We start from the raw sequence: 13,207 nt of genomic DNA, 5'->3' as shown, positions 1-13,207 counted from the left end.
TCCAAAATCTGACTTCCTACAAATAAAACTCACCTCTCACCCTGCATTAAATAAGCACCTAAGAATTCATACAGGACAGAAACCGTATCAGTGTACAGTGTGTCTAAAGGCCTTTGCAACAAAATCAAATTTAAATGATCACCTGAGAGTTCATACTGGAGAGAAATCATATCAGTGTTCAGAATGTCTGAAGGTCTTTAAATCAAAACCAAATCTGATAGTTTAACTGAGAATTCATACAGGAGAGAAACCATACCAATGTTTAGAGTGTCTATAGACTTTTTCACATAAATCAAGTCTAGTAAATCACATGAGAATTCATTCTGGAGACAAATAAACCATATCTGTATTTAAAGCCTGGTTGATCAGGCCCTGATCCACCATGAGGCCTGGTCACAGACCGGGCCACGGGGACGTTGAACCCCGGAATTCTCTCCAGGTCTCCAGGTAAACACCCTATTGGTTTTCTTCTATTTTCTTACTAGTTCTTGTTCTTGTTTATTTCCTTGTATCTCCATGGGGAAGTGGAACAGAATTCTTCCTCCGTAAGCCATGTGTGTCGTAAGAGGTGACTAACATGCCAGGAGTAAGGGGCTAGTAACCTTTGGAGAATGTTATTGTAAACTAAGTTGTTCAATATTTCTTTTTTCAATGCACCAGCTATCTCCCACCGAGGCAGGTGACCTAAAAGAAAAACAAGTTTTTCTTTTTACATGTTGTAATTTATAAAGGAGAATTATTACTAGCCTCTTCCTCATGTTGTTCAATATACTATACATAAAACTAAAGTCTAGGTAGTAGGTTGGTAGACAGCAACCACCCAGGTAGGTACTACTGTCCTGCCAGGTGAGTGTAAAACGAAAGCCTGTAATTGTTTTACATGATGGTAGGATTGCTGGTGTCCATTTTTCTGTCTCATAAACGTGCAAGATTTCAGATGAAATCTTGCACACTACACATACATGTCACACTACACATACATGTACAGGCGTATATATACACACCCCTCTGGGTTTTCTTCTATTTTCTTTCTAGTTCTTGTTCTTGTTTATTTCCTCTTATCTCCATGGAGAAGTGGAACAGAATTCTTCCTCCGTAAGCTATGCGTGTTGTAAGAGGTGACTAAAATGCCAGGAGGAAGGGGCTAGTAACCCCTTCTGTATAAATTACTTAATTTTAAAAGAGAAACTTTCGTTTTTCTTTTTTGGGCCACCCTGCCTTGGTGGGATATGGCCGGTTTGTTGAAAAAAAAAAGTGAAGGAGAGGAAAGGATAAAAGATTGAGGACAAGAGCTGGGGCTAGACCCAGTCACATTGTGTTGGTTAGCCAGAGTAGAGAGAATATGTTGCTGGCTGTGCTGACTGAACAATCACTACTGCAGAGCTTGTCCTGATTCAGGTGGCAAAAGACCAGCAGTAGGTGATGCCTGTGCATCGTATGCAAGGTTAGCTGTTTACTGTTTCTCAATGCTATTATATAATATGGAGATGAAATATGGAAAGTTGGCTATAAAAACAGGCATCTTTTATGGTCCAACCCTGTAGAGGGCAGGGCAGAAAGATTAGAGGTTAGGTATAGAGAAGAGGAGGAGCAAGATTATGTAGAGATTGGAGGAGGTTTTGAGGGTTATGTGACTGTCTTATGATTTTGTCAAGGTATGTTATCCATGAGTCCTGGTGGGTTTCTAGTCGGTCAATCTGCCTGTCACGGAGCTCTATCCAGGAAATGTTAAGTGCCGGGGTGCTGGTCCTTGTGTGTGGAGGCTCGCTGATGGCAAAGTCGTGTTGCTCCACATCATGTCCAGGACCCAATGCAATGCATGGTTCAGATTTTGCTCTAGTTTCAGGACATTAGTCTTGGCAGCTAGTGAAAGAGTGAGAGGTGTATATGTGATAAGTGGCAGTATAAGGGCCTTGTATAGGTACCTGGATGTGAACCTTCAAGCTTGTATAGTTGCCCAAAAGATTCACTAGCCATAACTGTCTTGGTATTGATGTGGGTGTGGAGTCTGAGATTGGAGTCAAGGTTAACTCCAAGGACAATGGTGTTTCGTGTTCTCGGAATGAGTGTTCTTGTAGTAGTGGTTCTGAGTTTGACAGGTAGTTGGAAATAAATATTTTCATATTTTCTCAGATAATTACACATGCACCATTTCGACCTTTATGTTATGTGTATTACAGTAATGGATATGATTTTAACCCTTTGACTGTTTACGCCATATAAATACGTCTTACGCGCCACTGTTTCTGACGTATATATACAGAATGAATTTTCCCCATAAGAAATAATGGAAATCAAATTAATCCGTGCAAGACACCCCAAAGTATGAAAAAAAAAAATTTACCACATGAAATATTAATTTTAATACACACAAACTGAAAAAGGCATGCAAAATTACATGACATTTACTTTTATTGAAGATCTGGTGATGATTGATGGGATGGGAGGAGGAGAGAGTGTTAGTGTTTAGAAGGGGAATCCCCTTCCATTAAGACTTGAGGTGTCAAGTCCTTTTCTGGGGTTACTTCCCTTCTTCTTTTAATGCCACTAGGACCAGCTTCAGAGTCACTGGAGTTTTGTCGCACAACATATCTGTCCATAGTGGCCTGTACCTCTCGTTCCTTTATGACTTCCCTAAAGTGTTTCACAACATTGTCAGTGTAATAGTCACCAGCACGGCTTGCAATAGCTGTGTGAGGGTGATTTTCATCCATGAAGGTTTGCACTTCAAGCCACTTTGCACAGATTTCCTTAATCTTTGTAGTAGGCAATTTCTTCAATTTCTCTCTCCCCTCCTTCGAACCAGTTTCCTCAGGTCTGGCCTCTTGCTGTTGAAGCTGATCTATCAGCTCATCAGTGGTTAGTTCTTCATTGTCCTCCTCCACCAACTCTTCCACATCATCCCCACTAACCTCCAACCCCAAGGACTTTCCCAATGCCATAATGGATTCCTCAACTGGCATAGGATTCTCAGGGTTAGCCTGAAACCCTTCAAAATCCCTTTGGTCTACTCATTCTGGCCACAGTTTCTTCCAAGCAGAGTTCAAGGTCCTCTTAGTCACTCCCTCCCAAGCCTTACCTATAAGGTTTACACAATTGACGATATTAAAGTGATCTCTCCAAAACTCTCTTAGAGTCAGTTGAGTTTCTGAGGTCACTACAAAGCACCTTTCAAACAGAGCTTTTGTGTACAGTTTTTTGAAGTTTGCAATAACCTGCTGGTCTATGGGCTGCAGGAGAGGAGTGGTATTAGGAGGCAAAAACTTCACCTTAATGAATTTCATGTCCCCATAAAGTCGCTCTGCCACGTCTGTAGGATGACCAGGGGCATTGTCTAACACCAGGAGGCACTTAAGTTCTAATTTCTTTTCAGTTAGGTAATCTTTCACATTGGGGGCAAATGCATGGTGTAACCAGTCATAGAAAAAGTCCCTAGTGACCCATGCCTTACTGTTTGCCCTCCACAGCACACACAAATTTTCCTTGAGGACATTCTTTTGCCTGAACGGTCTGGGAGTTTCAGAGTGATACACTAATAAAGGCTTCACTTTGCAATCACCAGTAGCATTGGAACACATCAACAGAGTAAGCCTGTCTTTCATAGGCTTATGTCCTGGGAGTGCCTTTTCCTCCTGAGTAATGTAGGTCCTGCTTGGCATTTTCTTCCAAAACAGGCCTGTTTCATCACAATTAAACACTTGTTCAGGTTTCAGTCCTTCAGTTTCTATGTACTCCTTGAATTCCTGCACATATTTTTCAGCTGCTTTGTGGTCCGAACTGGCAGCCTCACCATGCATTATCACACTATGTATGCCACTACGCCTCTTAAATCTCTCAAACCAACCTTTGCTGGCCTTAAATTCACTCACATCATCACTAGTTGCAGGCATTTTTTTAATTAAATCCTCATGCAACTTTCCTAGCCTTTTCACTTATGATCACTTGAGAGATGCTATCTCCTGCTATCTGTTTCTCATTTATCCACACCAATAACAGTCTCTCAACATCTTCCATCACTTGCGATCTCTGTTTCGAAAACACAGTTAAACCTTTGGCAAGAACAGCTTCCTTGATTGCCTTTTTGTTGCCCACAATAGTAGCGATGGTTGATTGGGGTTTACTATACAACCTGGCCAACTCGGAGACACGCACTCCACTTTCATACTTATCAATGATCTCTTTCTTCATCTCTATAGTAATTCTCACCCTTATTCCTGTAGGGTTGGCACTAGAAGCTTTCTTGGGGCCCATGGTCACTTATTTTGTAGATAAAATCACCAGAAACACTGTAATAATACGAAATGTTCCGATTGTATGCTTGGATGTTACCGCGGAGGCTGGCTGGTAAACAATGCCACCGGTGGAACATGTGAGGCTGGCTAAGGGTGCACATTAGACACGTCTCGGATGAACAGCGTTGAGCGGGTTTTTTAGCGGTATGCGAGGCAAAATCTTGGCGATAAAATGTAGCGGTATGCGGATTTAACGTTATGTGATGCCAACGGTATGCGGGGGTCCACTGTACTCAATAATTCTAGCGGCTTCAAATCAAGCGGGAGAAAGCTGGTAGGCCCACATGTGAGAGAATGGGTCTGTGTGGTCAGTGTGCACCACATAAAAAAAATCCTGCAGCACACAGTGCGCAATGAGAAAAAAAAACTCTGATCTTTTTTTTTGGATTAAAGCGCCGATTTTGAGGTGTATTTTCGTATAGTATTTATTGTTGTATTCGCGTTTTCAGGGTCTTAAGTGATAAAATGGAAAACATATTACAGAAATAGAGATGATTTTCATTACTTTGATGATGAAAACGACCTTGAAACTGAGCTCAAAGTAGCGGAAATGTTCGATTTTTACCAATGTTCAGGAGTAAACAAATCACACTACACGTTCAATACACGTCAACTGGGGAGTCTAATATTCTTTCACTAGTGCACTAATGTTATTTATACCATTTTTACAATAATGCAGTAGTCTGCATAACAGTAAATTTTGTATTTTTTTGTATAAATAAAAAATCAAAATAGAAAGCAATAATAATATAAGAGGGGCCTAGAGATGTGACTGATGAACAGAGGATATGTTATTTTAGTGCCAAGAATGTCTACCTTGTTTATTCTGGACCCTATTTTGAAATTGGCATCTTTTTTAATTTGCGTGAAATTGCCAAATTGACAATTTCTGACCACTATATTGGGTAGTTCAAATTGGTAAATGGTCAGTTTCTTGTACTCAGCTGATAGATAAAATGGAGTTCTAAAGAAATAGCTATGAGTTTGGTCAACTGGAACAACGGAATTGGCTGAAAACAGGGCTCAAAGTCGGCGAAATCGCCAATACGCATATGTCGCCGAGACCACTAACTTTGCGGGAGCGTAATTCCGTGAGTTTTCGACCAAATTTCGAACTTTTGGTGTCATTACCATTGGGAAAAGATTCTCTATCATTTCATAAGAAAAAATAATATTTTTTTTTTTTTCAAAAATTTATCGACATAGAATGACAGTTTCAGAAAGGGGCCTGCGACAGTCAAAGGGTTAAACTGTACAATACTGTTATAGTTATTATGTAAAGCATCGATCTGGAGTTTTATGACTCACTGCAGGTTCATTCCTCACCCGTACTGTGGTTTGTTTAAAAATTGCATGTTTTGTTAAATTATTTAGATATTGAAACAGTATTTTTATATGCATGTACAGTATATTGATGCTGTTCATTTGACATTGTAAGATAATAATGATTCACAGACTGCACAGTTCTAACTTTTTCAGGCTCACCCAGTGCTCAAAAACACAAACTGAAAAAGGCATCAGCCCTCAAGACAGTGGAACAGAAACCTGGTGTGTATACAAAATATAAGCCACACCTTCAGGCAGATAAGGTAGGTTGCTTCCAAATGATTGTGGTCAAAAAAAATATCTTCAAAGGGGTTATTAGGTATCTTTGTTTATTTATTTATTTATTTATAAATTTTTTTTTTATACTACACTGATATTGCATCATCTGCCAAGTCTTTTGCTTTTGTTGTGAGTGATTTTCGTGTGCAAGTTCGGTACTAGTCCCTCTAGGATTTTCCAGGTGTATATAATCATGTATCTCTCCTGCCTGCGTTCCAGGGAATACAGGTTCAGGAACTTCAAGCACTCCCAGTAATTGAGGTGTTTTATCTCCGTTATGCGTGCTGTGAAGGTTCTCTGTACATTTTCTAGGTCAGCAATTTCACCTGCCTTGAAAGTTGCTGTTAGTGTGCAGCAATATTCCAGCCTAGATAGAACAAGCGACCTGAAGAGTGTCATCATGGGCTTGGCCTCCCTAGTTTTGAAGGTTCTCATTATCCATCCTGTCATTTTTCTAGCAGATGCGATTGATACAATGTTATGGTCTTTGAAGGTGAGATCCTCTGACATGATCACTCCCAGGTCTTTGACGTTGGTTTTTCGCTCTATTTTGTGGTCGGAATTTGTTTTGTACTCTGATGAGGTTTTAATTTCCTCGTGTTTACCATATCGGAGTAATTGAAATTTCTCATCGTTGAACTTCATATTGTTTTCTGCAGCCCATTGAAAGGTAGTGACAGTTAGGGATGATTCCGTCTGGCACTTACCCGACTGGTTGTGGTTGGGGGACATGTCGCTGTTGAGGGGCAGGTACAGGTTTGGTACCATGCTTTTTTGCTATCTGTTTTATGACATTCAGGGAGAATTCTGTGAACCTTTGTCATTTTCCGGTCTTTATTTTGTACATATTAAATGCACTGAGCAATGCAAAGTCTACAAGGTGGAAAAACACTTTTATATACCATATTACAACCCAGTCCCAAAGGCCTGTTATCCTGGGTGTAAAGGGAGCAAAATAAACACAGCAGCAAAACTTTTGACTTGTATTATCCTTCACCAGTTTTGAACAGAAGTATGTACACTATATACACTATGTACAACAATAGGTATTAGTGCACTCCTCGGTAAGCAAGGCAGAATAGAAGCCACTAGAGAGCAGACCGTGCTTCAACCAGCTCTAGAATGGGAATGACAAGGGCAGACAGGTGTGTGGTACCCACAACACCTCTGCGATTGCCAAAACCATCTTCTCATTGGCTGGAACCTGGGTACTGATTGAACGACGGGGCCCCATCATCAACCCTTAGTACCTGGTTCGCTGGTTGGGGGAGATAGCCTTTCAGTGAGGGTGTGTACATGTGCCGAATAAAGGTTACGTACTCTTTGCATGCCACATACCACTTGCAACTCTTAGGCACACAGTCATCGCACCCTATCATCATGTCACACTTGTCGACTAGTTGCATATTGTTCGTATAGTCGACCACAACAGATGGCTTGACAATATGTTCATTGGTGTCTGGGGTCATTTTGTCTGTACCATCTTGTTTCTGTGGATGGTTGACAGCAATGTCACATCCTGTTCATCATGCCAAATCAGTGCCCTGATGTCATTGGCATGAAATGTTTGCCCTGTACCATCAACACTGCCTCCACTGAACCTTGGCATATGTTTTCTATTCCTTCTCACTGTTCCACATATATCAGTATTGTTCACACATAGGAAATCAGCGAGCATAGGGCTTGTATACCAGATGTCTGTGTACAGTGTATGACCCTTGCTAAGGTATGGTTCCATCATCTTGTGAACAACATCCATCTGTCATCATCGAATGTATTTCTCCCTGTGTATACAGTGACATCCAACGCGAGACCACTCTCACAGTCACACATAACTTTGTTATATACCAAAGTGATTATGTTTGCTTGGTATATAATGCTTGAATGACAGGTGTCCCTTGAACAGAATCAAGAAGTTGTCGACAACAATGTTCTTGAAGGGATGAAAATAGGCACTGAATTTCTGCTTCACATACATAAACACTTCCCGGATTTTGTATAGAAGGTCATTTCTGTTGGGCCTATTTCTGCCTGAGAAGTGCAACATTCATAGCAACAGAGTGAATCTGTTGCAGGGAAGGAGGTCACGGAAAACAGGAGTACTGATAAAGTATGCTGTGGACCAGCAATGTGCTATATTGTGCTTATATGTATGTTGCATAAGCATGACTGTGGCAAGGAATAAATACATTTCAGCCACAGTTGTGTGTCTCCATCTACGCAACCGTGATGATTCTCCAACCTCTGTGTTGTCCGTGATGTAGTGGTAATAAGTGTTCGTTTGGGTCACTATCAAGTTCATTAGAGGCTCGTCAAAGTATAACTGGAAAAAGTCAAACTCTTTGGACTCATTTGTTATAGGACATTCTGGCAGGATGCCACTTCCACTTGCATCAAAATCAAAAGGCTGTGGCACGAATATACTTTGTGTCTAGTTCCACTCACGGTCACATGGTGCAAGGTGTATCTGTGGCATGGGTCGTGGGGAAGCAGAAGGAGGGACAGGAGTGGAGGCAGCACATGGCTGAGGGGGTGTCGCGTGGTCCTTTGTGCGTCCACCCACCGCACCTTGTGCTCCAGGCACCGTGCCACCTGCTGCCACCACTACCTCTTCCTCCATCCCCGCATATTCTCCTTCATGATCACTATCACCATCAGTGGCCGATCGTGACCTCCCACAACCCTTGGGGACTGCATATAGCACACTGCCAGAACGTAGGCGACGATGCCTAAAAGTACGCTTCACTGGTGAATAATGAATATCACTATGATTAGACAAATCCTCTAATGGCATAAAATCAATCTCATCGTCACTTACATCACTTTCACTATCACTAAAACGGGAAAATGATAGTTTCCTCTTTTGTAGTTGCCTATGGGTAGTAACACTGGCCACTCCAGAGGTGCTTGGCCCAGGGTCTTATGAGGCCACACTGGCCACCCCAGAAGTGCTTGACCCAGGGTCTGGTGTGACCACACTGGCCACCCCAGAAGTGCTTGGCTGGGGGCCTGGCATGGCCACACTGGCCACTCGAGAGGTGATGGGCTGAGGATCATCTGGGTTATCGTTAATATTTTCACTAATTCCTCAATCATTAGTGGCCCCATTGGTGTCAAATCCACTAAACTCACGTTCTGTATCACTTTCCTCGAATAAGATTGTTAATATGGCGAAGCATGAGTGAATCTCGAGGGTTTGCCACGATGTTGGCTCAAGATGGAGCTGAATGTAACTAGTGGTACCATGCGGTACTACGGGGTCCCCTATTTTTTTCATACAGCGCACACTGAGTGCACAGACCCATTCTCTCATGTCTAGGCCGCTCAGGCCTATCGCACCAAATTTGAAGCTAGGAAAAATAAAACATAGATCTACGTTCGGAGTGCTAGCGGTAAGAACGTAGATCTATGTTTGGACAGTTAATGAGATAAAGAACAGTATGTACTATAATTATTGCATAGTTTGGCAAGCAAAAGAAATATGTAAATAACTTGTGTTCTATATGTTTTCTAGTTGGGCATGTGGAGAGAATGAGAAGGATAGGATGAAGAGGGTGTATACATCAGGGGTGTAGGATTATAGGGGTATGGGTCATCCCAGGAACATTTGGAGGGAGGGGGTAAAAGAGGCTTTGAGTTGTAGGGGCTAGAACATCCAGCAGACCTGTGACCTGTGTGACTGTGTTACATAAGAGTGGATGGAGATCAGTTACTTGAAATGGACACATTGTTTGGACTATGAGCAAAGTAACTTGTATTATGGATTCAGAGAAATGAGTTAGCTGAATTTGAGTCCTGGATTTGGGGGGGGGCAATGCCTGCATTCTGAAGGAAGGATGGGGATGTTGCCATTAAAGGGTAATCTGATTTGTAATGCTAGCAAACTTATGGAATGATGGCAGTTGAGTGAATGATGGTGAATGAGTTTTCTTCTTTGGGTCTCCTTGCCTTGGTGAGTAACAACCATTGATATTAAAAAAATTGAAATTATTTGTAAGATTTATTAATACTTCTTAATTTGTTTGTATTTAAGGGTCTTGTAAAACGCTTGTTGAAGGGCGTGCAGACTGGTCGTCCAGTGGAAGTGCAGAGTGCACTTTTGCGACGTCATCTACTTGAATTAACACAGTCCTTTATGATTCCATTAGAGCGATATGTTGCATCTCTTATGCCCTTACAAAAGAACATCTCTCCTTATAAGGTTTGTGTAACTGTAATTGTTTTACATGATGGTATGATTGCTGGTGTCTTTTGTCTGTCTCATAAATATGCAAGATTACAGGTACGTCTTGCTACTTCTACTTACACTTAGGCCACACTACACATACATGTACATGTTTATTTATACACACTTATCTGTAGTGTAAAGCACCCTTCTGGCAAGACAGTGATGAAGTGAATGATGGTGAAAGTTTTTCTTTTTCGGGCCACCCTGCCTTGGTGGGAATCGGCCAGTGTGATAATATATATATATATATATATATATATATATATATATATATATATATATATATATATATATATATATATATATATTTTTTTTTTTTTTTTCAACAAGTCGGCCGTCTCCCACCGAGGCAGGGTGACCCAAAAAAGAAAGAAAATCCTCAAAAATAAAATACTTTCATCATCATTCAACACTTTCACCACACTCGCACATTATCACTGTTTTTGCAGAGGTGCTCAGAATAAAACAGTCTAGAAGCATACACATATAAAGATACACAACATATCCCTCCAAACTGCCAATATCCCAAACCCCTCCTTTAAAGTGCAGGCATTGTACTTCCCATTTCCAGGACTCAAGTCCGACTATATAAAAATAACCGGTTTCCCTGAATCCCTTCACTAAATATTACCCTGCTCACATATATAATTTATATTTATATATATATTTATATATATATATCAAGAGGAGCCTCACAACAGCTGGATGCCCAGCAGTAAGGGAGCCACCCCAACTATGCAGATCTGATGGCAGCCAGAAGCGTCCAGATGGTATCACCCTTCAAGCCTGGACAGATGGGAAGCAGGTGGTGTGGGACTATACATGTGCATCTACCTTGGCTGATACCTATCTCCAATACACCAGGGAGGAAGGAGGGGCAGCTGCCAGCTTTAGGGAGTCCCAAAAGTCTAGAAAATATGGAGAACTTGCCCATCATTATATGTTTGTTCCCATAGGCTCAGAGACCCTTGGCTCATGGGGAAAGAGTGCATCTAATTTCCTTAAGGAGCTGGGAAAAAGACTCATCAGGGTAACTAGGGATCCCAGGGCAGCTAGTTTTCTGTTCCAGCGGCTCAGCGCGGCTGTTCAAAGGGGTAATGCATGCTGCATTTTGGGCACACGCCCCAGCTCTGAGGAGCTGGATGAGATTTTCGCCTTATAATCGGTGTTACACACGTAACAACATGTACCTTATATGCCACCTTTATATCAACAATGTATCTCTTAAATCTTCTGTGCCATATTATGTAATAAAATATTCCTATTGGTAAAAAAAAATAGTTTAAAAGATGGGGTGGTAGGGGAAGTGGAATATTCAAATGGCTTCAGGAAGAAATCCAAATATTCTTCCTTGAAGCCTTTTTATCCACTTCTCCGAGGCTATGGGTCCCACAATTTACACCAGAGGTGGACCCCATCCTATAAAAAAAAATATATATATATATATATATATATATATATATATTTATAGGTAGTAGGTTGGTAGACAGCAACCACCCAGGGAGGTACTACCGTCCTGCCAAGTGAGTGTAAAACAAAAGCCTGTAATTGTTTTACATGATGGTAGGATTGCTGGTGTCTTTTGTCTGTCTCATAAATATGCAAGATTACAGGTACGTCTTGCTACTTCTACTTACACTTAGGTCACACTACACATACATGTACAAGCATATATATACACACCCCTCTGGGTTTTCTTCTATTTTCTTTCTAATTCTTGTTCTTGTTTATTTCCTCTTATCTCCATGGGGAAGTGGAACAGAATTCTTCCTCTGTAAGCCATGCGTGTCGTAAGAGGCGACTAAAATGCCGGGAGCAAGGGGCTAGTAACCCCTTCTCCTGTATATATTACTAAATTTAAAAGGAGAAACTTCAGTTTTTTGTTTTGGGCCACCCCACCTCAGTGGGATACGGCTGGTACGTTGAAAGAAGAAGATCCATGGGGAAGTGGAATAAGAATCTTTCCTCCGTAAGCCATGCGTGTTGTAAAAGTCAACTAAAATGCCGGGAACAATGGGCTAGTAACCCCTTTTCCTGTAAAGATTACTAAAAAGAATAAGAAGAAGAAAATTGTCAAAGTGGGAAGTCTGAATGTGCGTGGATGTTGTGCAGATGATAAGAAAGAGATGATTGTGGATGTTATGAATGAGAAGAAACTGGATGTCCTGGCTTTAAGTGAAACAAAGCTGAAGGGGGTGGGAGAGTTTCAATGGAGAGGAATAAATGGGATTAGGTCAGGGGTTTCAAATAGAGTTAGAGCTAAAGAAGGAGTAGCAATAATGTTGAAGGATAAGCTATGGCAGGAAAAGAGGGACTACAAATGCATAAATTCAAGGATTATGTGGAGTAAAATAAAGATTGGATGTGAAAAGTGGGTTATTGTAAGCGTGTATGCACCTGGAGAAGAAAAAAGTGTAGAGGAGAGAGAGAGATTCTGGGAAATGTTGAGTGAATGCATGGGGAGTTTTGAATCAAGTGTGAGAGTAATGGTGGTTGGGGATTTCAATGCTAAAGTGGGTAAAAATGTTATGGAGGGAGTAGTAGGTAAATTTGGGGTGCCAGGGGTAAATGTAAATGGGGAGCCTTTAATTGAGCTATGTGTAGAAAGAAATTTGGTAATAAGTAATACATATTTTATGAAAAAGACGATAAATAAATATACAAGGTATGATGTAGCACGTAATGAAAGTAGTTTGTTAGATTATGTATTGGTGGATAAAAGGTTGATGGGTAGGCTCCAGGATGTACATGTTTATAGAGGGGCAACTGATATGTCAGATCATTATTTAGTTGTAGCTACATTTAGAGTAAGAGGTAGATGGGAAAAGAGGAAGGTGGCAACAACAAGTAAGAGGGAGGTGAAAGTGTATAAACTAAGGGAGGAGGAAGTTCAGGCGAGATATAAGCGACTATTGGCAGAAAGGTGGACTAGTGCAAAGATGAGTAGTGGGGGGGTTGAAGAGGGTTGGAATAGTTTAAAAATGCAGTATTAGAATGTGGGGCAGAAGTTTGTGGTTATAGGAGGGTGGGGGCAGGAGGAAAGAGGAGTGATTGGTGGAATGATGAAGTAAAGGGTGTGATA

General features: G+C 41.1%; 1 protein-coding gene across 1 annotated transcript in view; it reads left to right on the top strand.

Annotated features, from left to right (window-relative positions):
• Nucleotides 1-13,207, top strand: part of LOC128686157 (protein DENND6A) — a 155,080-nt gene that overhangs the window by 119,110 nt on the left and 22,763 nt on the right. Inside the window, exons 8-9 of the mRNA XM_070083129.1 lie at nt 5,772-5,881; nt 9,931-10,098. Of these exons, the coding sequence (XP_069939230.1) occupies nt 5,772-5,881; nt 9,931-10,098 (278 nt within the window). The remainder of the gene's footprint in view (nt 1-5,771; nt 5,882-9,930; nt 10,099-13,207) is intronic.

The sequence above is a fragment of the Cherax quadricarinatus genome, chromosome 9, assembly GCF_038502225.1.
Source record: "Cherax quadricarinatus isolate ZL_2023a chromosome 9, ASM3850222v1, whole genome shotgun sequence".
Lineage (NCBI taxonomy): Eukaryota > Metazoa > Arthropoda > Malacostraca > Decapoda > Parastacidae > Cherax > Cherax quadricarinatus.
The sequence above is the reverse complement of the archived record's forward strand: the minus strand, read 5'-3'. Positions and strand labels throughout refer to the sequence as shown.